The sequence below is a fragment of the Phyllobates terribilis genome, unplaced genomic scaffold, assembly GCF_046119375.1.
Source record: "Phyllobates terribilis strain yellow unplaced genomic scaffold, ASM4611937v1 Scaffold_3__8_contigs__length_932513732, whole genome shotgun sequence".
Taxonomy (NCBI): domain Eukaryota; kingdom Metazoa; phylum Chordata; class Amphibia; order Anura; family Dendrobatidae; genus Phyllobates; species Phyllobates terribilis.
The window spans coordinates 315,301,543-315,327,429 of NW_027362763.1; the positions used below are offsets into that span (position 1 = coordinate 315,301,543).

The following is a 25,887-nucleotide window of genomic DNA, read 5'->3' on the forward strand; positions in this document are numbered from 1 at the left end:
CGTCTGCCATATCTTGTGCATCCGCGGCCTCTTCATCCTCTGTGACTGGGGGGACAGCAGTCACACCTGTTTTGGGGCGCAGACCTGCCACCTCTTTACCCGCAACAGCCAGCGTGATTGGCAGGTCATCATTTTCTTTGGAGGTGGTAACACCAGCTGGTCTTGAGCGCTGTCCGACATCGATAGCACCACCTTTGGATCAAGGCAACCTAACATGTCCGCCTGCATCTTCCTCACAGACCGGCAGTTTGCCGGGGACACCCTTATCAACCCCGTCTAAGCACAATAGCCAGCCCTCGGTCCCTCAGATGTGGACAAGTAAAAGACCATTTCCTCCTAGCCATGAGAAAGCTAAGAGGTTGAATTTCACCATCTGCAAGCTCTTGGCTACAGAAATGCTGCCTTTCCGCCTGGTGGACACAGAGGATTTTCGAGACCTTATGTCCGTCGCAGTGCCCCATACCAGATGCCCAGTCGGCACTACTTCTCAAAGAAAGGTGTGCCTGCGCTCCACCAGCATGTCGCACACAACATCACCGCTTCTTTGAGAAACTCTGTGTGTGACAGGGTGCATTTCACCACAGACACTTGGACGAGTAGGCATGGACAGGGGCGTTACATGTCGCTGACTGGGCACTGGGTAACTATGGTGACAGCAGGACAAGGGGCTGCTGTCCAAGTCTTGCCGTCCCCACGAGTTGTGCGTCAATCCTCTTTATGTCAAAGTTCCTCCACTGCTTCTGCCTCCTCAACCTCCTCTCGGTCTTCCACCTGCACCCAAAGCCTGTCTGGTCATGCCACAAGCTTTCTAACTGCGCAGAAGGGATCCTGCACACCTCCTTACTATGCTGGCAGTAGGGCTCAACGTCATCAGGCGGTTTTTACATTGAAATGTCTGGGAAATGTGAGTCACACAGCTGAGGAGTTGTGGTCAGCTCTGGAGAACCAATTTCATGAATGGTTGTCTCCACTGGACCTGAAACCAGGGAAGGCCGTGTGCGACAATGCTGCAAACCTGGGTGCAGCCCTTCGCCGGGGCAATGTCACACACGTGCCTTGTATGGCTCACGTGTTGAACCTGGTTGTCCAGCAATTTTTAGCCCACTATCCCAGACTAGATGGCCTTCTGCAGAGGGCACGGTCGCTGTGTGCTCACTTCCGCCGTTCGCATCCCGCAGCTCAGCGACTTACATCTCTACAGAAGTCGTTGGGCCTGCCACTTCACCGGCTAAAATGCGATGTGCCTACCCGGTGGAATTCAACTCTGCACATGTTGCAGCGACTGTGGCAGCACCGACAAGCCCTGGTGCAATACGTTCTGACGTATAGCCTGGGCCAACGAGATTCAGAGGTGGGGCAAATCACGCTGGAGGAGTGGTCTCAGATCAGGGACCTATGCACCCTTCTGCACAGTTTTGAAATGGCGACGAAGATGTTTAGTGCTGACGATGCCATTATCAGCATGACTATTCCGGTGATTTACATGCTGGAGCACATGTTAAACAGAATTCGGAGTCAGGTGGTGGCACAAGAGGAGGTGGAGGAAGTAGAGGAGGAGGAGTTGTATGCGGAAGGGCTAACATCTGCAAGGTCCAGACGGTCGGCAGCACCAAGGCGGCAGGCATGTGAGGGTGGGGGAGATGATTTTACCAGGGCGCATGGTAGCAGCCAAACTAGTGAGGAAGGTGCAGGAGCCCAGGAAGAAGTGGAGGACGAACTGATGGAAGACTCATCAGATGAGGGAGACCTTGATCACATTTCTGTTGTGCGAGGTTGGGGGGAGAGGACAGAGGAAGGAAGCATGATTGTTACCTCGCCACCAACACAACAGGGACTTGGTGCTCCTGGATGCGCAACACACATGAGTGCCTTCTTGCTGCACTACCTGCAACATGACCCTCGAATTGTGAGAATTAGAAATAATCCTGACTACTGGGTTGCCACACTGTTAGATCCCCGGTACAAAAGTACATTTGCAGAAATTATTCCTGCCATAGAAAGGGATGCACGCATGCAGGAGTATCAGCAGAGACTGTTGCAGAATCTTACATGTGCTTTTCCACAAAATACCAGTGGTGCACGTAGTGAATCTCACAGTTCCAACTTGCCAACCGTGGGACCGTCAAGTGTTCAGCACTCAAACCGTAACAGAACCACAGTATCTGCTGGTAACATCAATTTTGCGGAATCATTTCACCACTTTTTTAGCCCATCCTTTGCAAGGCCACAGGAGACAAGAAGTCTGACACATAGTCAACGCCTAGAGACGATGGTACAGGAGTATCTCCAAGTAAACATTGAAGCCACGACTGTGTCACTGGACCCTTGCTCTTTTTGGGCTTCCAATCTGGATAAATGGCCGGAGCTAGCCACTTACGCCTTGGAGATCTTGTCATGCCCCGCAGCCAGCGTTCTGTCTGAACGTGTGTTCAGCGCTGCTGGTGGTGTGCTGACAGATAAGCGCACGCGGCTCTCCACTGATAATGTAGACAGACTCACGTTCATAAAGATGAACAAATCATGGATCCGAAACGACTTTTCTACCCCTGTGTCATCCTGGGGAGAGTAAAAGCTTGATGATTGGTTAAAATCACCCTACCAACCGTTTTAAGCTTTCAAATTACTAATCATGTTTATCTGTATCTTGACTGGAAAATAATTTGGGCTTTGTAGCAGTGTGCAGCACTGATCCTATTAGGCCATCTATAATAAGCTTCACCAGATTTAAAATTAAAAATAATTTTTAGCTGCATCTAGCCCGGAAAATAATTTTGGGGCTCCGAGATGCGCAAGACACATAAGTGCCTTCTTGCTGCACTACCTGCAGCATGACCCTCATATTGTCAGAATTCGAAGTAATCATGACTACTGGGTTGCCACACTCTTAGATCCCCCAAACTTTTCGATCAACCTTTTCATTTTAATAAAGACCAAAAAAATGGTCATTTTTGAAATTATAAGCATTAGCAGGTTGTTAGAAACTGAAATCAAACAGTTTTCAACTCAAAACTTTATTCTAGGTGATGTTACATTTTCACATAGGACCCCTTGTTCGAAAGGAGCTTCTGAACTCTCTCGTCCATTGAATTTGTCAGGTTTTGGATGGTTTCTGCTTCAATTGTTTTGCATGAGGACAGAATACCCTCCCAGAGCTGTTGCTTAGATGTGAACTGCCTCCCGCCATCATAGACACTCCTTTTAATGATGCTCCAAAGGTTCTGAATGGGGTAGAGGTCAGGGGAGCATGGGGGTCACACCATAAGTTTGTCCCCTTTTATGCCCATATCAGCCAGAGATGCAGATGTTTTATGTGCAGCATGAGATGGTGCATTATCATGCAGAAAAATGATCTTGCTGTGAAATACACGGTTCTTCTTCTTGAACCATGGCAGGAAGTGCTGTTTGAGAAAATCCACATACATTATGGAGTTCATCTTTAGCGCCTTCAGGGATCCTAAAGGGGCCGACAATCTCTCTCCCCATGATTCCAGCCCAAAACATTACTCCACCTCCTCCTTGTTGGCGCTGTAGCCGTGTTTGCGTGGGGTGTCCATCAACCAGCCATCCTCCACTCCATTCATCTGGACCATCGAGCGCTGCACGGCACTCATCCGTGAACAAAACAGTTTTGAAATCAGTCTTCATGTAATGTTTGGCCCACTGGAGCCGTTTCTGCTTGTGTGAAGTGGATAGAGGAGGTCGACAGGATGGCGTATGCACAGCTGCAAACCTCTGAAGGACCCTGCATCTTGTTGTTCGGGGGACGTTGGAGGCACAAGCAGCTTCAAAAACTTGTCTGCTGCTATGACAAGGCTTTTTTGCCGCTGCTCTTTCAACCTGACGTAATTGCCTGTAGGAAAGAGTCCTCAATTTGCCCTTATCAGCACGCACACGTGTGTACTGTGAATCAGCTACATACTTCTTGATTGCCAAGACACTTCATCCTGATCATCGCACAATGTTGATTGTAGTCATGCCTTGACCAAACACTCCACAATTTGTTGCTTCTCAGCAGCCGACACATCCTTTTTCTTTCCCATTTTGGCAGAAAATGTAGGCTGCTTAATAATGTGAGAGAGCCTTCTTAAGTAGTCTTGCCTTTCATTGGACACACCTGCCAAACTAATTAGCACAGGTGTCTGCAATTGCTTACAGTGATATAAAGAGCCCTGACACACATCACCATCAATGAGTTTAACTGACAAACAAACAAATTCTTCCCTTATCACTCCTAAACACTTTTTGCATAATAATTTGGAACGCGGTGTACATGTGCTTTTCCACAAAACACCAGTGGTTCACGTAGTGAATCTTACAGTTCTAACTTGCCAACCGTGGTCTGTATGGAATTGTTCAATAAAGGGCCCAAAATTAAGATAACATAGATGGGAGAGGTCTCTATGAATAGGAATTCCTAAGTATTTGATACCCTGTGAGGGCCAGGCAAAGGGAAAGTTGGACTGGATGGAATCCTATATGGATTTAGGGAGGGAGACATCGAGGGCCTCAGACTTCGCTGCATTGATTTTAAAATTTTACCATGTAACAAAGTGATCTATTTCAGCCATAACAGCAGGGATGGATATATGTGATTGAGTGATATATACTAGGACATCATCAGCAAATAGAGAGCACTTGTACTCGGTGCCTCCCACCTCAATCCACCTAATATTGGGGTTATGGCGAATTGATGAGAGCAGGTGCTCCGTCACTAGGATGTATAAGAGAGGGGACAGAGGACATCCCCGCTACAGGGCAGACCGCTAAGGCTGGTGTTGTGGGTGCAGCAGAGCGTAGCATAACTCCCCACGGGAGGAGTATAGCCTCAGGGCAGTGTATGCGGAGGATGGGGGTGATGGTGCAGGGCAGCAGCAGTAACGACACGGAGTCAGTGATGCAGTTCAGGGCCTTTACTCACAGTTCTTATTATCCAGACCACGTCTGCAGGTAACGGCTGCCCACGTCGTACTGTGCTCACCAGGTGAGGGGCTCAGACAACTCCCAGATAACTTTGGAGCGCTTCACAGGACCCCCTTTGTGTGTCCTTTGTCTGGCCTTTCTTACCAACACTTCTGCCTCGGGCCTCCTCTTGGTAAACTTGGCGCCAGTTTCCCTGACCCTATGTGGTGCCTTCCTAGCGGGTGGAGCAAGGGGCTGCGCCACATAAAATGTCAGAGCCTCCGGTTTCTAGCTGAGGGTCGTTTCCTGCCTCCACTAGTTCGGGGACCGGTCTCCCCCTTTGGCCTGACCCCTCCACGCAGGTGGATTCGGGCGTGCGGTGGCGACTCGCCCGTCCGCACCCCTGGGATCCCTTCATTCCTCGTTCCTGGAGCCTTCTCCGCTCCTCTTCCTTCCTTCTCCCTCTTGCAGGCCTGGGCCTCTGTTACTAGGCCCGCCTCCGGAGCAGAGCTCATGCAGAGCCCCTGCTCCCTGCCACTTCTGCTCAGACTTCTCTGCACTGAACTAAGATGGTGCCCACCTTTTATACTCCCTTCTCAATGCACCCAGGAACTGCTTCCTCCCTGCTCCTGCACTACAGGGTTCCCCTTCCTCAGTGTTCCCTCCCCCCACTCCAGCCAGGGACAGGGACTGTCGTGCCCATCTCAGGGGCATATTGGTCGCCCTGCCCCACGGCAATGTGGTGTAATGCATGCAGGTGTCGGGTCCTGATCCACACTCCATCCTTACCTGAGAGTGAGATATCACACCTCTGGGTGAGGTGCAATACGTCTGTAGCAACCGAGCCCTCAGGGTGCTACAGTTCCATTTATCTTCAGCCTAGGTGACGTATTGCGATACAGGGCCGTGATTTTGGCTATAAAAGGGTCCCCTAGACCCCTACCCCAAGCTCTTTAAGAGAATCATATATGGCGTGCCAGGAGACTCTATGGAATGCTTTCTCAGCATCCAACGAGAGTATCTAATTACAAATTTTTAACTGCATCTAGCCCAGGAAATACTTTGTGCCTAGTAGCAGTGTCTGCTAGTCAGCGGATTATCCCGGCTGTTAAGCAAGCTACACCACCTGTAGTTTAGACACTTAATTTTTTCAAAGGAAATGCTTCGGGACCATGGGATACTTAGTGAAGAGCATCAGGAGGCACCCCAAGGCATAGGGGCTGGGACTGGCAGTAGGATGCCTTGCGGTGGACAGCCGAGCTCGATCCTTATAAAAGCTTTTTAACTGCAGCAGCTTTAGTGGACGCTACTGGAGCTGGAATTACCGCGGCTGCTGGCATGAGACTTGCCCTCCAATAGATCCTTGTAAATGGATTTAAAGTGTATTCATTCAAATTAGAGAGACAATTTAAATTAAAAAGCTTAGAGCTGCCTCCACCACAGGGGGGCTCGCTCGACCCACCAGCGGACAGGCACCAGTATTGGGAGAGGGGGGCTGGCCGTCAGGGTTCACCGCGGCTCTGGCACAAACCCGGCGACACGGAGGTGGCACGGGCAGGAGCGGACTGGCCGTGTCGGCTTCTCACTTTTTGGATTTTAGAAGGGCATGACATGCCTATATCTGTGTCTCCCCCTCCTTTTACTCCTCCACCTCTTTTCTTTTCGCATGACTATATGTACTTGTCACTTTTCCATGTGTTAGTTGTGTCTTCTGAGCAGTTTGTCAGCTTTTGGACACCTTTGAAGGTGTTTTCTATGTGTTGCTATGTGTTTTTGTTTGCCTGCCATTGGTTTTAACGGTGTTCGAAGGTGTTCGACGAACAGTTCGACAAACAGTTCGGCGAACACACGGGTGTTCGACGAACCGAACCGAACTCGAACACTACGGGGGTGGCTCAACACTAGTCGTCATTAAAGGGAGCCTGTCATCTCGGAAAATGTTTTTTACCTGCAGATATAGACTTAATCTTTAGGTAAATTGTTACAATGTTTCCTGGCGGTCTTACTGAAAGAGCTAATTTATTTTCTTCAAAAAGCGGCTGACTTCCAGCCATGGGTGCATGCACAGACCGGCTACAGTCATTGCTCACAATACTGTTAGCGGCAGCTGAATGCATGCCCACCACGCTGCAGATCCAGCTGTCAATCAAAGTGCAAGGACATGCCTACAGCTGCCAATCCCTGTGTACTGTAGCCGTTTTGTGTATGCCCCCATGGTTGAAAGCTGATGGCTCCCAAGAGAAAACAATTAATTTTTAGCTGCACTTTCAGAAAGGCGGATGGGCAGCATTGCAACACTAATCACCTGCAAATTAACCCCATGTCTGCAGGTAAATAGCGTTTTCCGAGGTGACAGGTTTCCTTTAAGCACCAACAGTCAGGGACTTTAAGACAGTATGCTGTGGAAGAGGAGGGAGAGACATGGGATTTGCTTATAGCACAGAGTTACGCTTTTTCGACACACTAGGCGGACCCCACTCGCTTCACAACTATGGTCAGTAAAATAGCACATTTACGGCAATGATGTAGAGAGAAGGAAAATATGTTCACTGAACACAATATTTGTAGTTGAATTTCTCCTGCTTCTCTTGGAGATGAGAATGTCCAGAGATGTCTGGCAGTGGACAATCTCTGATGTCCTAGTGAAATATACCTATATATTTGGCGGATCAGAGCAAATGTGACACCCCAGGGGTCTGGTTGCCACAGTGATAGAGATATTATGTCTGAGAGCAGGTGGGAGGTCCTTTGGTCAGGGATCCTGTGCATGCCACACCTCCTGCCCAGTCTTGGGAGGGGAAGAACTTCCCCTATATAAACCCGGGGCTGAAGCAGGGTTAGCAGTCAAGGAGAGTAGAGACAAGAAACAGTCACAGGAAGAAACAGCAGAAGCTCAGTGGGAGCAATACTACTACAAGTCAGGGGCTGGCAGCTGCAGAGCTCGCCCTGACTGAGAAGCTTTCTTACCGGACCCGGCGTCCGAGGCTGTGGGGACTAACTCTTACCCAGCAGCAGAAGCCGACCGGCAGGGGATTTCAGGTCCTCAGGCCCAGAAACCCGAAGGCACGGTCACACGCGTGGGACCAGCACCGCCATCGTGGAGCGGAAGCCATTAGAAGGCCCCGAGTCACCGGCCATACGGGTGAGCACCACACGGTACACTCAGGGACGTGGGCTACTTATATCCGCTTCTAGCAAGGTAGCCAGAAGAGTACAGTCAGTTTGGGAGGCCTACAACTCCGCCTGGCCAGGGGAGATCCCATCTGCTCAAGGACTGACCAGGCCCCGTTCACTAGCAAGTACTCCGGGAGGGTCTATCGTTGTTACCAGTAAAGACCCTGAATTACACCGCACCGTCTCTGAGTGGTTCCTGCTACCACCATCATCCACATCTGCTGCCCTGAGGCCATACCCATCCCGTTGGGGGTTATACCATCTACGCTGCACCATCCATCCACCGGCCTCAGCGGACTGTCCTGCAGCGGCAGCTCCATAGCTGCATTCAACGGGTGGCGTAGTCGTCCTGCATCTACCGCTGTTACATCGCCGCTCAGTTTGACTCCCTGGGCACGGACCGGGTCACCGCCACGAGACTACAACCCTCAAGAGATCCGGCTCCGGGTAAGCTCCCGCGTGCGCAACGCAGCGCGACACAGGCCCAGGGGCGCGTCAACTTTGGCGTAGTCGGCAGGATTTCGTGCCCGCAACCACCGGGTACTGCGTGCCTGAAAAAGAGACTTTTCAAACTTACCTGTGGTGAAGATTCCCGCCATCCGGCGCCATCTTCAGCCTTCTTCCCGCCATCGGTGAAGTTTCCCGCCATCCGGCGCCATCTTCTGCCTTCTTCCCGCCATCCGTGGAGTTTTCCCGCCATTGGACGCCATCTTGAGGACGCCGCGCGGGAAGAAGAGGGGCGTGGACTCCGAAAGCGCGCGAGAACTGAAGCCCCGCCTCACGTCCGGACGTTGCGTAAGGTCCTGGAAGGAGCCCAGCAGACGCCGACGTCACAGGAGCGCGACGGAAGGTCCTCAACCCTGACGATCCACTGCGGAGCCGCGGCCTACGGAACAGGATCATCCCAAGGTAGGCCACGGTCCACTAGGGGGGAGGAAGATGTCGGATACGGAGGAGAGCTTCACTGCCTCAACCCCCGCCAGCGCTACCGCTGCTGCAGTTATGCCCTTCACCATGCCCTATATCCCGGGAGCAGCTTGGCTACCCCAGTACTCAGGGGAGTCACATACCCTGCATGACTTTAGAGAAAAGCTGGATAGCCTCTTCCAGGTGTACCCCCTCACAGAAGAGCAAAAAGTGAGCATCCTGGTGGCCCAACTAACCGAGGCAGCCAAAAGGGAAGTAAAATCCTGGCCACCTGGGAGGAAGACTGTCGCAGGGATACTCACCCGGCTGAAGGACACCTTTGATACCCGCACCTCAGCCGAGATTAAGCTTAGATTCTACGGGTGCAAGCAGCGAGCGCATGAGAGTATAAGGGACTATGCACTAAACCTACAAGAGGCCCTGAGGGCCATTAAGCAGACCGACCCTGATGGAGTGGGAAACGAGGACAGGCTGTTGACCGAACAGTTTATAGAGGGACTGTATTGTAATACCCACCGAACCCAGTTGCGGGCAATGGCCTTACAGGATCCCCATCTGGGCTTTGCACAGTTCAAGGACAGAGCCATCCGGGTGCTCCGAGAACCGGCACCGGGTGGCGTTGTGACCCACAAGCGCCCTGCTATCACTTACCACCAGGAGGCGGCGCCCTTGTCGGCAGGGCCTGTGGGAGCTGATGCGCAGGCTTTGGACAATGACCCGGCTCCAGACCTACACCATCAGGTCCAAGAGCTAGCTAAGAGCGTTGCTGCGCTAACCCGAACTGTGCAGTCTTTACAGGCTTCCACCCCAGGGAAGATCCAGCTGGCATCCGGACCGGAGGACATCCCGTGGCGTCGACCAAGGAGGACCCCACCGGCCAGAGGAAGACCCAGTGACCGATACAGCGAGGACGGACGACCCATCTGCCGCCGCTGCAATCAACCTGGACATATGGCAAGGTACTGTTCTTTAAACGGGCACAACCTGGGGTAGAGGGCCAACCCCCAGGAAAAAGATCACCAGGCCCATCGAACTGGCGCGACAGATATGTGGGAGGACGTCCAGTCTTGCCTGTGGTACTGGATGGCATTCCCATGAGTGCCCTACTGGACACCGGGTCACAGGTCACCACCATCCCGTACGTGCTCTTTAAGCAGTACTGGAATGACTCGGATATTACCCGCTACCCTGACGACGACTTGAGTATCATCGCCAGCAATGGCCAGCCCGTGCCACAGATCGGATTTAAAGAAGTGACCATCAAAATCGGTAGAGTCGAACTGGCAGCACAGGGACTGATCATTGTAGATATTGACAAACATGAGAGTCACCCAAAAATAACTCTAGGAACTAATGTAATTGAAAATTGTCTTGCAGAGGTGATTTTCCTTTTACAGCAGGTTGCCAAGAACGCCAGCTCCGGCGAGCAGCGGGTGCTCCAGAAAGAGATCCGGTCACTGATGCGACGGCAACAGGTGGAACTCTCCGGCGGTGAGATTGGTAGCGTGAGAATGTGTGACCCTTTTCCTATTGCCATGCCCCCAAAAAGTGAAATGATGATTTGGTGCCGGGCAGCTATTGGTCTGAGAGGTAGAGATTACCAGGCAATGGTAGAACCAGTTTACTCAGACAGTAGGCCCACCATTTTGACAGCACGGGGGGTGGTCAATGTACGCCATGGGAGGGTGCCCGTTCGCATAATCAATATCGGGGAGAGGGAAGTGTACCTGCCCCGGTATGCCACGCTAGCCAAATTATATACCATCAACCAAAACTCTATACAGTCTGTGGAACCCTTGCCTCCATCTCACCCGGAGGAAGGTAACGGCTCTAAGAAAGTAATGGAGGATTGGTGTCAGCAACTACACTTGGGAACTGACTCCACTCCCTCCCACCAGAAACAGGGAGTCTACCGGGTGGTTCAAGAGTATGAGAGAGTGTTTAGTAAACACCCGTTAGACTTCAGGCGAGTCAAGGGGGTAGAACACCGCATCCCCACGGGAGATCATCCTCCCATAAAAGAGAGGTATCGACCCGTACCCCCTGCACATTACCAACACGCCAAGGGGATGCTTAGAGACATGAAGGAGGCTGGGGTAATCCGGGATAGCTGTAGCCCCTGGGCAGCCCCACTAGTTTTAGTCAAAAAGAAAGACAACACTATGAGGATGTGTGTAGATTACCGGAAAATCAACCGTATCACACACAAGGATGCGTACCCTTTACCAAGGATAGAGGAGTCTTTGGCTGCTTTAAGATCTGCTAACTTCTTCTCCACCTTGGATCTCACTAGCGGGTACTGGCAGGTTCCTGTAGCAGAGGCAGACCGGGAGAAGACCGCATTCACCACCCCGATGGGACTTAGTGAGTTTACCTGCATGCCGTTTGGACTTTGTAACGCACCAGGAACCTTCCAACGATTAATGGAGTGCTGTCTGGGACACAAAAACTTCGAGACGGTCCTGTTGTACCTGGACGATGTCATCGTATATTCCAAGACTTATGAGGACCACCTGAAACATCTGGCGGAAGTGTTCGAAGCCCTGGCAAGTTACGGCCTGAAGGTGAAGCCCTCTAAGTGTCACCTCCTGAAGCCAAAGGTGCAGTACCTGGGACACGTGGTGAGCGCTGACGGAGTGGCTCCCGACCCTGATAAGATCACCGCAATTAAGGAATGGCCAAGTCCCTCCAGTGTAAAGGAAGTGCGGCAGTTCCTCGGGTTGGTAGGCTATTACCGCAGATTCATCCCCGGTTTCACCAAAAAGGCAGCACCTATGCAGGACCTCCTGATAGGCCAGTCCCGGAAGGCCAAGAACCAGAAGCCGCCCTTCAAATGGGAGGAGCTGGAAGAAGAGTCCTTCCGCCAGCTGAAGATGGCCCTCACGGGGGACGAAATCCTGGCGTACCCGGATTATAGCCAGCCCTTTATCCTCTACACCGACGCCAGTAACATCGGGCTAGGAGCCGTACTGTCCCAGATCCAGCAGGGGAAGGAACGAGTAATCGCCTACGCCAGCCGAAAACTGCGACCCACCGAAAGGAACCCCGAGAATTACAGCTCATTTAAGCTAGAGTTCCTGGCCGTAGTATGGGCAGTCACCGAGCGCTTTAAGCATTACCTCGCTTCTTCCCGGTTCACCGTGTACACGGATAACAACCCGTTGACACACCTGGACACGGCAAGACTCGGTGCCCTGGAGCAGATGTGGATGGCCCGTCTGTCCAACTACGAGTTCACAATCAAATACCGGGCAGGACGCTCCAATACCAACGCGGACGCCCTGTCCAGGATGCCCAACCTGCCGGACGGAGGAGAAGATCCGGAGGGACTGGAAGAAGTTGAACTCCCTGCGTTCCACCGTCATGGGACTATTCAGTATTCCCACCAGGTAAGGAGTAAGCAGACTGCTACGTTGAACCCCTTACCCCACTACAACTGGGCGGATACGCAAGACAGCGACCCTGCCGTCCGACTGGTGAAGGAGATGCTGACTCGGCCGGAGGCTCGCCTTGAACCAGACGCTCCGGAGGAAGCCAAACAACTATGGGCAGAGAAGAGTCGACTGTTCCTTTACAAAGGGAAGTTGTGCCGCAGAATGGTTAACTCCCGGACGCATGAATTACTCTGGCAAGTAGTGGTGCCACGAAGGGACGCAGCCATGGTGATGGAGGCATACCACGACGGAGCTGGGCACTTCGGGTGGAAGAAGCTGGAGTTCCTGCTGCGCGAGCGGTTCCACTGGGTAGGCATGAGGGGAACCATTGAGAAGTGGTGCAGAGACTGTGGCCCGTGCAACCTGAGAAGGAAGGACCGTGCCAGCCAGAAGACTCCCCTGCAGTCCATCGTCACCCGGCAACCGTTGGAACTGGTAGCCTTGGATCATGTAAAACTGACCCCAAGCAGAAGTGGCTACGTCTACGCGTTAACCATCGTGGATCATTACTCCCGGTTTCTGGTTGTCGTCCCCGTCAAGGACTTAACGGCTCAAACAGCAGCTAGAGCCTTCCAGCAGCACTTTTGCCGTCCACACGGGTACCCGGACCAAGTGCTGACGGACCAGGGACCTGCCTTTGAAGCGGAGGTCTTCCAGGAATTCTGCAATCTGTATGGCTGCCGGAAGATAAGGACGACACCCTACCATCCGCAAACTAATGGACTTTGTGAGAAAATGAACCAGGTGGTAATGGATCTTCTAAAAACGTTGCCCCTGGAAGAACGCAGTCTGTGGCCTGAGAAGTTGCCCGATCTGGTGGACCTATACAACCACATCCCGGTAGGTTCCACCAACTGTACCCCGGCTTACCTAATGAGGGCAAGACCTGGTAAGTTACCTGTTGACCTGGAAATGGGAGTCCTGACACCCGAGGACACTTCACCAGAAACAGACTGGGACACAGAGAGGCAGCAGCAGTACCGGAGAGTACAGGAGAGCGTGGAGCGAAGTCTCTGTCAGGCTAGGGAAAGACAAGAGAAAACTTACAACCAGTATGCTCCCGCTGTTCCCCTGGTACCCGGAGAGCAGGTCTTGAAGAGGAAGAGACGGCTCCACAAGTTGGATGACCAGTGGGAGAAGGACCCGTACACCGTACTGCCCTCAAGCCACGAGAACCCGAAGGTTTGTACCATCAGTAAAGACGGAGGGGAAACCACCGCCATTGTATCCCGGGACCACCTGAAGAAGTGTCCCGAACAACTGAGGAACCCTGAAGAGGAACAAGAAGACCATCGACCCGTAGAGGAAAGGGAAGATATGGTTAGTACTGTGCTCGGGGACTTCCCTCGGTCTTGGACTCAAGTCAATGGTGCAGTTGTGGTACCCGTACTCACCTTCCTCCAACCAGCATCCCAAGCACCTACGGAGCAACAGGTAGAGCTGGAAGAACAGCCGGTCCAGGAGGCAGAAGACTCCACACAAGCAGAACAGGAGGATCAACCCTCTGCTTATAGTGAGACAAAGAGCCGGTAGACAGCTGCCCAGTTTACCCTTGACAGCTCCTACACCCTGTAGTTCAGGGCCAGACAGTCAGCTCCGTAGGTCCACTAGGGCCACTAGAGGCCAGTTACCCGCACGCTGGAGGATTTGAAGTGTATAAATTGTTTTATTTATGTTTATCTGTGTATTGTTGCTTGTGTATAATTTTGTGTTTCCAGTTATTTTTAGGAATCCTTGGTGGATTTACCGGGAATCCTTGTACATAGTTGGAGCGTAACCCAGGATGGACTAGAGACTGTTAAGGACTCGGGGTAGGACAGACCCCTACCTGGTTACGTCTCCCTGTTTTGGTGAAATGGACACCTTGCTTTCTTCAAAGACTGCACCCGGTTACGGACATGCCGTGACCACCTTTATGTGTTTCTTATTGTATTGTTATTGTTATATCTTGTTATGTTTTTCTAAAATATGTTTAGTCCCGGAGTACTAAATTTCACTAGGGGGGAATGTGACACCCCAGGGGTCTGGTTGCCACAGTGATAGAGATATTATGTCTGAGAGCAGGTGGGAGGTCCTTTGGTCAGGGATCCTGTGCATGCCACACCTCCTGCCCAGTCTTGGGAGGGGAAGAACTTCCCCTATATAAACCCGGGGCTGAAGCAGGGTTAGCAGTCAAGGAGAGTAGAGACAAGAAACAGTCACAGGAAGAAACAGCAGAAGCTCAGTGGGAGCAATACTACTACAAGTCAGGGGCTGGCAGCTGCAGAGCTCGCCCTGACTGAGAAGCTTTCTTACCGGACCCGGCGTCCGAGGCTGTGGGGACTAACTCTTACCCAGCAGCAGAAGCCGACCGGCAGGGGATTTCAGGTCCTCAGGCCCAGAAACCCGAAGGCACGGTCACACGCGTGGGACCAGCACCGCCATCGTGGAGCGGAAGCCATTAGAAGGCCCCGAGTCACCGGCCATACGGGTGAGCACCACACGGTACACTCAGGGACGTGGGCTACTTATATCCGCTTCTAGCAAGGTAGCCAGAAGAGTACAGTCAGTTTGGGAGGCCTACAACTCCGCCTGGCCAGGGGAGATCCCATCTGCTCAAGGACTGACCAGGCCCCGTTCACTAGCAAGTACTCCGGGAGGGTCTATCGTTGTTACCAGTAAAGACCCTGAATTACACCGCACCGTCTCTGAGTGGTTCCTGCTACCCCCATCATCCACATCTGCTGCCCTGAGGCCATACCCATCCCGTTGGGGGTTATACCATCTACGCTGCACCATCCATCCACCGGCCTCAGCGGACTGTCCTGCAGCGGCAGCTCCATAGCTGCATTCAACGGGTGGCGTAGTCGTCCTGCATCTACCGCTGTTACATCGCCGCTCAGTTTGACTCCCTGGGCACGGACCGGGTCACCGCCACGAGACTACAACCCTCAAGAGATCCGGCTCCGGGTAAGCTCCCGCGTGCGCAACGCAGCGCGACACAGGCCCAGGGGCGCGTCACAAACATCTTTTTAGAAAAGTCAAGTAGACGGCTACTTATGTGTGAGCGATTACACGTATAAAGCCAACCTTAGTCTCAGTGTCCCTGATAAATCATCTCAGTGTAAAAGCAGAGCACGGTTTTAAAATCAGGTGTGAATGTGGCAACAGATAATAACAGCTGTATATAGATCTCTTAACAAAGTGCACAGATAGGATGATAGAGGTTTATTAGGCGCAGTCAATGTATGATCACAAGATGTCGTACCTGGACTCAGTCTACAATCATAGTTGTAAAGGTGAGCAATCCTCTCTGGCTTATTCAATTGAAATGTTGCTCTGCACTGTCCAAAGGCCTGAAACAACAATTATCATAAAAAAAGAATAAAAAGCAAGATTGTCACAACAAACAGTATTTCTACCAACAGCTATACACTGTGTTCCAAATTATTATGCAAATAATATTTTCTCAGATTTTCCCAAATTACCTATATGAATTGCAGTCATTGTAATTTTCCAGTCAAATAACTATTAGAGTACAATTGAAAGGTTTTTGTACAAACTGCCTATGATTACAGTATATTTAAAAAAAAATAAAAAACTCAAACTGCACTCAAAATGCATGTTCCAAATTATTATGCACAGCAGAGTTTTCAACCTTTTCATTTTAATAAAGAAAAAAAAAATGGTCATTTTTGAAATTATAAGCATTAGCAGGTTATTACAAACTGAAATCAAACAGTTTTCAACTCAAAACTTTATTCTAGGTGATGTTACATTTGCACATAGGACCCCTTGTTCGAAAGGAGCTTCTGAACTCTCTCGTCCATTGAATTTGTCAGGTTTTGGATGGTTTCTGCTTTAATTGTTTTGCATGAGGACAGAATACCCTCCCAGAGCTGTTGCTTAGATGTGAACTGCCTCCCGCCATCATAGACACTCCTTTTGATGATGCTCCAGAGGTTCTAAATGGGGTTGAGGTCAGGGGAGCATGGGTGCCTCAACATAAGTTTGTCCCCTTTTATGCCCTTAGCAGCCAGAGATGCAGATGTGTTATGTGCAGCATGAGATGGGGCATTATCATGCATGAAATGATCTCGATGGTCCAGATGGATGGAGTGGAGGATGGCTGGTTGATGGACACCCCATGCAAACATGGCTACGGTGCTAACAAGGAGGAGGTGGAGTAATGTTTTGGGCTGGAGTCATGGGGAGAGAGATTGTCGGCCCTTTTAGGATCCCTGAAGGGGTAAAGATGAAATCCATAATGTATGTTGAGCTTCTCAAACAGCACTTCCTTCCATGGTTCAAGAAGAAGAACCGTGCATTTCGCAGCAAGATCATTTTCATGCATGATAATGCCCCGTCTCATGCTGCACATAACACATCTGCATCTCTGGCTGCTGTGGGCATAAAAGGGGACAAACTTATGGTGTGGCATCCATGCTCCCCTGACCTCAACCCTATTGAGAACCTCTGGAGCATCATCAAAAGGAGTGTCTATGATGGCGGGAGGCAGTTCACATCTAAGCAACAGCTCTGGGAGGGTATTCTGTCCTCATGCAAAACAATTGAAGCAGAAACCATCCAAAACCTGACAAATTCAATGGATGAGAGAGTTCAGAAGCTCCTTTCGAACAAGCGGTCCTTTGTGCAAATGTAACATCACCTAGAATAAAGTTTTGAGTTGAAAACTGTTTGATTTCAGTTTGTAATAACCTGCTAATGCTTATAATTTCAAAAATGACCATTTTTTTGTTCTTTATTAAAATGAAAAGGTTGAAAACTCTGCTGTGCATAATAATTTGGAACATGCATTTTGAGTGCAGTTTGAGTTTTTTATTTTTTAAAAAAATATACTGTTATCATAGGCAGTTTGTACAAAAACCTTTCAATGGTACTCTAATAGTTATTTGACTGGAAAATTACAATGACTGCAATTCATATAGGTAATTTGGGAAAATCTGAGAAAATATTATTTGCATAATAATTTGGAACACAGTGTATTATGTGTTGCTATGCAAGGATTGTAATAAAGTTGAAGAAGACAATTAAACGGAATCCCAGGGCACCCAAGTCCCATTTCCATATGAATGAAACCCGATTTTTCAGTCAGGAAGAAACAGATTGCACCAGTAAAGGTTTGGATGATGTCTTTCAGACAGCAACGTGATCATATAAACATTTTTTTTCCTCTTTTTTGGGAGTGAGGGGAGTAGGGAAGAGATTATTCTCACCGATCCCCACAGTGACAGAATACCGGCTTGACTACACAGCCAGGGAGCTGCCGGTAAAGCATGGGAACGTTGGGCTGGGTGGGGAATAGAGCTGGGGAAGCAGAATTTTAAGAAATGTTTGACACTCCCAGAGCACTTAAGCCTCATTTGCATACAGGGGTAGAAAAGTTTACCTTAACACAGATAACACAGTATTCGAATACCACAGCACATTTGACGGTGTTAATTCAGCTTAAAATCAGTCAATGACTTGTGCAATGTTATATTATCTTAATCCCATTAAGTGAGCACTGACTTATCTCTCTCTTCATTATGGAATAAACCTTGGTAGATCGGAGTGGATGACCTTGGCTGAACTGGCCTATTATCTGAAGTTCATGTGGGCCTACTGACTCTCCCCTGACAGATGAGGTGGGGGGGGATCCAGCCTGTTTAATTTCAAAGAAGACAGATAATAAATAATAATAATCTTTATTTTTATATAGCGCCTACATATTCCGCAGCGCTTTACATACATTATCATCCTTGTCCCCATTGGGACTCACAATCTAGATTCCCTATCAGTATGTCTTTGGAGTGTGGGAAGAAACCGGAGAACCCGGAGGAAACCCACGCAAACACGGGGAGAACATACAAACTCCTTGCAGATGTTGTCCTTGGTGGGATTTGAACTCAGGACCCCCCACTGCAAGGCTGCAGTGCTAACAACTGAGCCACCTTATGGAAATAAGCTGCTACAAATTAGTGTTCCTGTAAATGGGAGTCGGAAGAGATATCTTTCGGCCAACAGCTAATGTGTATGGCCAGCTTTACTCTCATGGTCCCAGATAAGGAATTCCAGAATAAAGCTGCAGCATGAGCAAAGGTTTAGAAGTAGGAGTGAGAGGATATGCTGAGTTATGATAATAGGCATGTATAAATGTTCAAACAAAACGCAGACTGGATGATAAACCAAAATAACATTTGTTTTCTTAAATTTCCCCATTTTTGGCACAAGTATTCCTACAATAATGATAAAAGTAGAGAACTGAAGGAATTATCAAACAATAACAGTTTCTTGAAAATGCATTTTAAAAAATGACATATAAATTCCATTATATTCATTATTGGTATCTATGCCTTCAGCCATGATAATACAATAATAAAAAGTACATCTGCAAAGAACTTCAAGATCCTCATAGATCTGAGACAGCAGACTGTGCAAAAATTAAGATTCAGTGACATTCTCCTAACAATTTTCCGCACTTTAGATTCTGTTATGAAAAAATAAAATATGAATAAGACCCGAAATGGAAGCTGAGAGCAAAATCCTGATGTACTTACTGCTTCATGACGAGGCTTTGCCCCACAATCTTTCCACAGTCGTCGGCTCAGAACGTGACATTCAGTTTCCAAAACATCTATTGTCAGATAAAACACAGATCCGTTCTCCTCCTGAGAATGAAAAACTTGTTTTGTCACTTTCACTTCTCGCCAACAAATGAGTAGAACACAATAAATTTAACCAAATATGTTCCTGATTATCTACCCAAATATTCCATAAATAGCAAGTGTCACAGACTTTGAACTGGTAATAGGTCATGCCTGCATAGTCTTAGGGTGCATGGGGGTCTTTTGGAGAAGTTTCAATGTATTATTATGGATGTAGACAGGTTTATAGATATATGAGATAGGATTAACTGGTGTTCTTCAAAACGGAAGGAAAATGTAATCTTTTAGTTCAGTTTATTTCAAAGTCATAAGAAAATCATCTCAGGATGTCTGGAGGGTGGGTTAGATGACAACTGACACACTAATATATCTGAGAATAACTTTCTATGGTTCCATAATTATATATAATGGACACAGTGGACCACCAGACAGTGCAGGCAAAACGTCTGGACACCCATAGTAGCTAATTATTTAGCAGCACTGATGAAGGTGCATGGATTTTTTAGTCAAAACAAGGAAAGTATCCTAAATTTCACATGTTCATTTTTTCCTTTTTTGGTGTATAAGAAAAAACAGATTTTATTTAATGTTTTTATCCAACTTTTGGTCCTTGTGTCCATTATTACTAGCAGTGTGTTATCCATTTTTCTTATTTGCAAAAAAAATATTTCCAAGCTTCCTTTACCCAATTAATGTAAAAAAACAGACAGCACATAATTGTCCATTTTTTTTCTAGGGACCTATTTACTTGAATGATCAACAGATCAGTTCAATTTATTTCTTTTGTCGCAGACAATCAATTTCATTAAAAAAAAAGCACACGTGGATATTGTCTATAAACTAGAATGGGTCCATGTTCAATCCATGAAAAACACAGATAGAAGATAGATAGAAAATAAGTTTTGTGAAAGGGGCCTCATGTAAAATGGCACTATTAGCCTGCAGATATGGGGTTAATCTGCAGGTTAATAGCGTTCTGACACCGTGCTGTGCCTGCACTGAGAGCCCCGCTGCCAGGAGGAAATTAACTTTATTCCCCCCAGCAGGCTCTCTCTGTCAGTCATAGGGGTGGAGCAGGCATGGTTTGAGTCACGACTATGTGTATAGAGAGCGGTGGCTATAACCACGCCCTGGCAAAAACTGACAGCAGGTTCAGCATTAGAGCTCAGCATTAGATCCTGCTGTCAGTCAGTGCTGGCTGATTACAGCCGCCAATCTCTATACAAAGAGTCGTGACTGAAACCATGGCGAAGCCAACCCTATGACTGAAAGAGTGAGCCTGCAAGAAGGAATAAATAATTTCCCCCTGACAGCGGGGCTCTCAGGGCGGGCGCAGCAAGGTGTCAGAATGCTATTAACATGGAGATTAACCCCATATCTGCAGGTTAATAGCTTTATTTTACATGACAGGTTCCCTTTAAGAGCAGACTCTTTGTTCATATCCTGTTTTGGGCAAAAGAAAACTAATGAAGTAAAACTGCACTAACTCTACCCATGTATTAGAAGGAAGAAGAATGTAAGTGTTACCATTTTTTAATGCCGTGTCAAAATGTTTAAAGTAGAGTATTCAGATTTAAAAGAATCTACTGTATAGCTCAGAGTTAAGAAAGGTTAATAAAATAAATTCATCTACCCCTTGGTTTCTAAGGGGTAACATTTCTCCTTGCCAAAAGTGATAAGCCAGGACTGGTATGTCAGAGTGAGGAGACTTACAAGCCATGCATGCTCCTCTGGAGAATTAAATATGCAAATTGTCTTTTCAGAGAGGTAGAACCCTTGAACTCTAGTGCCACCTATTGGAGTAGCAATCCTAAAAGTCAATATCGTCCCTTTAACAAGCCTTGCCACATGACTTAGGATAAAAGTGCAGACATGGAGTTTTGGATTGTTGCTGCTCATTGAGATTGAGGTAGTGGTTTCACTTTTATCCTAAGTCATATGGCAAAACAAGTTATAAGGTCAATATTGATATTTAGGATTGCTACTTCCAGTAGAGTTCAAGTCCTCTTTTTCTCTGAAGAGGCAATTTGCACCTTAAAGAGGAAAAATCTAGGAGGAGATACACTACTTGGTAAAACTAGATCACTCCTTGGAGCTAAAGAAAGCTAGAATTCATCTTGATACATAAAAGCTTTCCTTGACCATCCAAATGGCAAAATTATTAAATGAGCACATGTAAAAATTAGTAGTAGGTGAAGATAAATTTAAGAAAGAGTTAGACATTCTCCTTAAGAAACTCAATTTACAGGATTATTGGTACCAACTGTATACAATGATGAACCGGGGATATATCTACCTCCCATTATCGGATTCAGAAATAACTATCCTGTTTTGTGGTAAAATGGTGTTTGCCACTCAAGAGTATAAAACATTGCACTTGATGGATGTTCACCTAACCTAAAGTATGTAATTCAACCTTAAATAAGGGGTAATATTTCTCCTTGCAGAGAGTGGAAATGTGAAGCTTGGTATGCCAAGGTGAGGAGACTTACAAGCCTTGCAATGCTCCTCTGGGAACTTAAATATGCAAATTGTCTCTTCAGAATGGAAGAGGACTAATAATAATAATAATCTTTTCATTTATATAGTGCCAACATATTCCACAGTGCTTTACAATTCAGACAATTTACAGACATTATGGGCACTGTCCCCATTAACTCACAATCTACATTCCCTATCAGTATATCTTTGGAGTGTGGGAGGAAACCGAAGAACCCGGAGGAAACCCACGCAAACATGGGGAGAACATACAAGCTCCTTGCAGATGTTGTCCTTGGTGGGATTTGAACCGATGACCCCAGCGCTACAACCACTGAGCCACCGTGCCGCCTCTAGTGGCACCTATTGGAAGTAGCAATCCTAAAAGTCAATATCGATCCTTTAACGAGCCTTGCCACATGACTTCGGATAAAAGCCAAACTAGAATCTCAATTTGAAGACACTGTGTTTCGGGGTACTGCCCCTCGTCAGTGCAAAGTGTGAGATCTGGTTTGGCTGGGTGAGAGACATCTGACTGGGGTAACATTGCTACTTCCAATAGGTGGCACCAGAGTTCCAGTCTTCTTCCTCGCTGAACAGACAATTTGTATATTTAATTTCCCAGAGAAGCATTGCAAGGCTTAAAAGTCTCCTCCTTGGCATGCCAGGCTTGACATGTCACTCTCCGCAAGGAGAAACGTTACACCATGGATCCCAGTCAGACGCCTCTCACCCAGCCAAACCATATCTTACACTTTGCACTGACAAGGGGCAGTACCCCGAAACACAGTGTCTGCAAACTGAGTTCTGGTTTAGCTTCTATCCTAATTCATGTGGCCAGGCTCATTAAAGGGTTGATATTGACTTTTGGGATTGCTACTTCCAATAGGTGGCAGCCTTAAAATAATAAATTTTAAATCATTGATCGATAATGCCTAGATGTTCTGAGAGCTTAGACTAGAGTGAGAAGACGTGCATGTTAAGACAGATGAAATACAAAGGCTGTGTCTACTTTTCAACTTATTGCCACCTAATAAGGGTCAAAACAACAAGGACAATGATACTATACTGGGAGAGTTGGATTACGTTGTTAAGCATTTCTTCAAACTCATCTTTAAAAATAATTGATGTCACCCTATAGTTGGACAAATTTTATTTCAACTTATTCAATTTCCTATACAGTTAGAGAATTAATGGCTCATATTGTTGGCATTGACAAAGTCATTACTAAATTGGAGTTGCCTACACATTGCAAAGTATAGTAAGTATTGATATTGTAGATCAGATTTATATCATACTTACATCAGACTGTTGTTGTACATTGGAAATTCGTTTTAGTCCGAGCACAGCCCCTTCTCTTCGATTGGCATTCAGCTGACGTAAAGACAAATCAGCAGCAGCTTCTGCAGCAGGGTCATTGCAAGCAATGGAAGTTACCTCTGGTTCTTTATTACCGCGAGGTCGTCCAGCAGTAGATAGGAATAGCTGGGTGGAAATCAGCAGTAATGTAGTGACCTTCATCCTGCCTAGAAAAAGGAGCAAGAATAAGACTTTCTCTGTTCCCTATTACAATGGCCTCTATGGTCACTGTACCCAGCAATTAAGTCACATTCCCAGCTCACTTATATACATGGTGAGTATATGAAATCATATATCACCTTTAACCCTTTCTAGCTGTCAGCAAACAAGACAGTCAATGATTAGGTAAATGTCCAACACTATATCACAAAGACAGGAAGAAACTTTAATCTTCGAATCAATATTTTTATCATGAAGAACCTTGACACAACTCACAACATATAAAGTTTAATTCCACTAAGGCATTTTTAACATTATTCTTGTAATTCTTGTCATAATGTTCTCATTGATGAATAAGAGGAAAAAATGCATAATATAATCAATGAATCCATGGAACAGTCCTGAAAAAAATATGTACTTCCTAAACAAGAGCTCACATATAGATCCATAATATTGTGGCTGTAGACTACAATTTGCCCATAGTTTACACAGAGGTTTTTAACCACACATTCATATGGAATCTGAGCGAAGACAATTGTAGCATGTACCTATGCTCGCTGTAATTTGAAGGTATTCTATCCTAAAAACATTTTTTTAGGCTAAGATATGGTGCCTCCAGGAGGGCCATAAGGGCACATAATATGCCTAAGTTTCCATAATAATCTGCATTTATCCATGTAATACCATACCGGGTCCTATGCATTGACTCTAACTAAGGGCTCCTGTACTTGGTAGTATAATGATTTCATTTGAAATAGAGTTGCAATAGGGCTATCATCAAGAGGCATAAACCATCTAAAACTAGGAACAACCAGCTCACCCCTTCTATATGACTGAGAACCTCAGCATGGGGGAAGCAGCTCCTGCTAGACTTAGTGCTGTATTGATTCAATCGAAAAAATTGCTCCAGTCGAAAACCCAGGAAAAAAATGGAACTTTGTTTCAGTACAATTAAAAAAGGAATGACCTCTTCCATTTCATCCAGCCATATAGTATACATTTCTTACTCGTTTCTGACTGTAAACCAGTCCTTAATCATGGATAAGATCATGATTAAGGACTGGTTTACAATCAGAAACACATAGGAAATGTATACTATATTTCAGAATGAAATTTAAGATGCCATTCATTTTTTAATCGCACTGGAACAATTTTCTATTTTTCCCTGGATTTTCGGCTGGAGGATTTTTTTTCTATTGGGCATAAACCCTCTACCCTTCCTCAATTTAAATCACATAAGTGTTTCACTATTGGATTTACACTGCTATAGTCAGATTACTGTTATACAATCTCCTGGTACCACACATAATCATTAACGTTTTGGTAGTATCTTTAAATTATTTTTGTTGGCGTAATGCTTATCATTGTATATACTGCATCAACAACTATTTAGTACTGTTTAATAGTGCATGAGTTTCTGTCTTCAGCAATTGTGTTATATTGCCAATAATACATTGTTAAAAAACACACAAAAAAACAAGAAGTTCCTCTTCACTGTGTGTGTAGCTGGAACACACTTTCACTTTACTTTGCAAGCTGACAAACAAGATGCTAAGATCCTTAGCTATAAGAAATACCAGTTGTAAGCTGTGTTATCTTTGTTCCTGAATGAATATATATTCACTGTTGAACGACTGAACTGTACAGAGATTAATCCGCTGCCAACAATTTTTAACTTATGTTAAGGAGGTTTTCCACTACTAATTTCACCCCTTTCATATGTCCTAATTCTTTCAACAATCAATTCTTTAATATATTCCTATTACCTGCTCTGCTCTTGTAAGCTCATCTCTATATGTGAGTCATATATTCTCTGTTGTGATTCTGGCTCTGCTACTTCTGGTATAGAAATCAGAATCGGACAAACTGAACAGCGCACGTCATTGGTGGGGCAGAGCTACCTTTGTGAGTGACAGCAGTATGAGCTTGTGTGGTCAGATTAGACTTCATGCTCCTCCTCTGCCTGTATCCTGCCAATGCTTTGGAGTGCTGTGCCAGTAAAATCGGACAATAAACGATTGTGGTTTAACTATAACATGGAAAGGATGAACAATACGGCGCAGTCCCAAAAGTTCAGGCTGAATAAGAGAAGGTAGATTACTGGAGGCTTGCACTTATCTGTCCTTTAGCGATAACTACGTCCGTTTTCAGACACTCACTCCGGAGGGTGTCCGTCTTCTGGCGGCAGTGGGCGGTCTCGGGTCTCACCCAATGGGCCCCCAGTTCTTTTGACCACACGACAGCGGTCACGACTCCTTTAAGAGCCGTAGCAAGCTCCTCCGGCGTACAACAAACTGCATTAGGATCACTAATCCCGGGTGCGTCCTCACCCGTAGGTCACCGTCAGATGTCTGGAAAACTGTGTTGATGCAGGTAACTGAACGATCACTTTCTGTAGGCCTGGTACAGACCGCACGCCCCTTGTTTTGCGGCAAGCTGTGTCACCCGTTCGTCCGTCACCGCAGACAGGTCAGCACGTCTCTATTTCACCGAGGACAGGGCAGCACGTCTCTCTCTCGTTGTCGGCAGGTCAGACTGTTTCTCCCCAACTGCTGGTCTGCTCTCCACAATCAACTGTCTCTTTCGCGCGAGCCCAGACACCTGACTTCTTCTCTTCCGTCCTTCTCCTCTGTCCCCCAGCACTGTCCAGAAAGTCCCCCATGCACTCTTAATCCCGTCCCCTGGCAACACTGGGCAGGACCCTGGCAGTTCCGGCACCGGAGCTCAGCACCTGTCCCTAGGCAAGTCTTCCTTCTTACACTGGCAGAACATTTTGACCCTGCTATCCACTACTACATCTTTATGTATCT

The 25,887-nt window shown here is 47.3% G+C and overlaps 1 protein-coding gene across 2 annotated transcripts in view; it reads right to left on the reverse strand.

Annotated features, from left to right (window-relative positions):
* Positions 1 to 24,980, reverse strand: part of LOC141258084 (fetuin-B-like) — a 49,135-nt gene extending 24,155 nt beyond the window's left edge. The window contains exons 1-4 of one of the 2 annotated variants that reach the window (XM_073673090.1): positions 24,844 to 24,980; positions 22,862 to 23,085; positions 18,974 to 19,084; positions 15,682 to 15,769 (exon numbers count right to left, since the gene is read on the reverse strand). In XM_073673090.1, coding sequence (XP_073529191.1) covers positions 15,682 to 15,769; positions 18,974 to 19,084; positions 22,862 to 23,080 — 418 coding nt within the window. In that variant the 5' untranslated portion in view covers positions 23,081 to 23,085; positions 24,844 to 24,980. Of the gene's footprint in view, positions 1 to 15,681; positions 15,770 to 18,973; positions 19,085 to 22,861; positions 23,178 to 24,843 lie in introns of those variants that run through there. The other variant, XM_073673091.1, reaches the window with a different exon arrangement.
* Between the last annotated feature and the right edge of the window lie 907 nt (positions 24,981 to 25,887).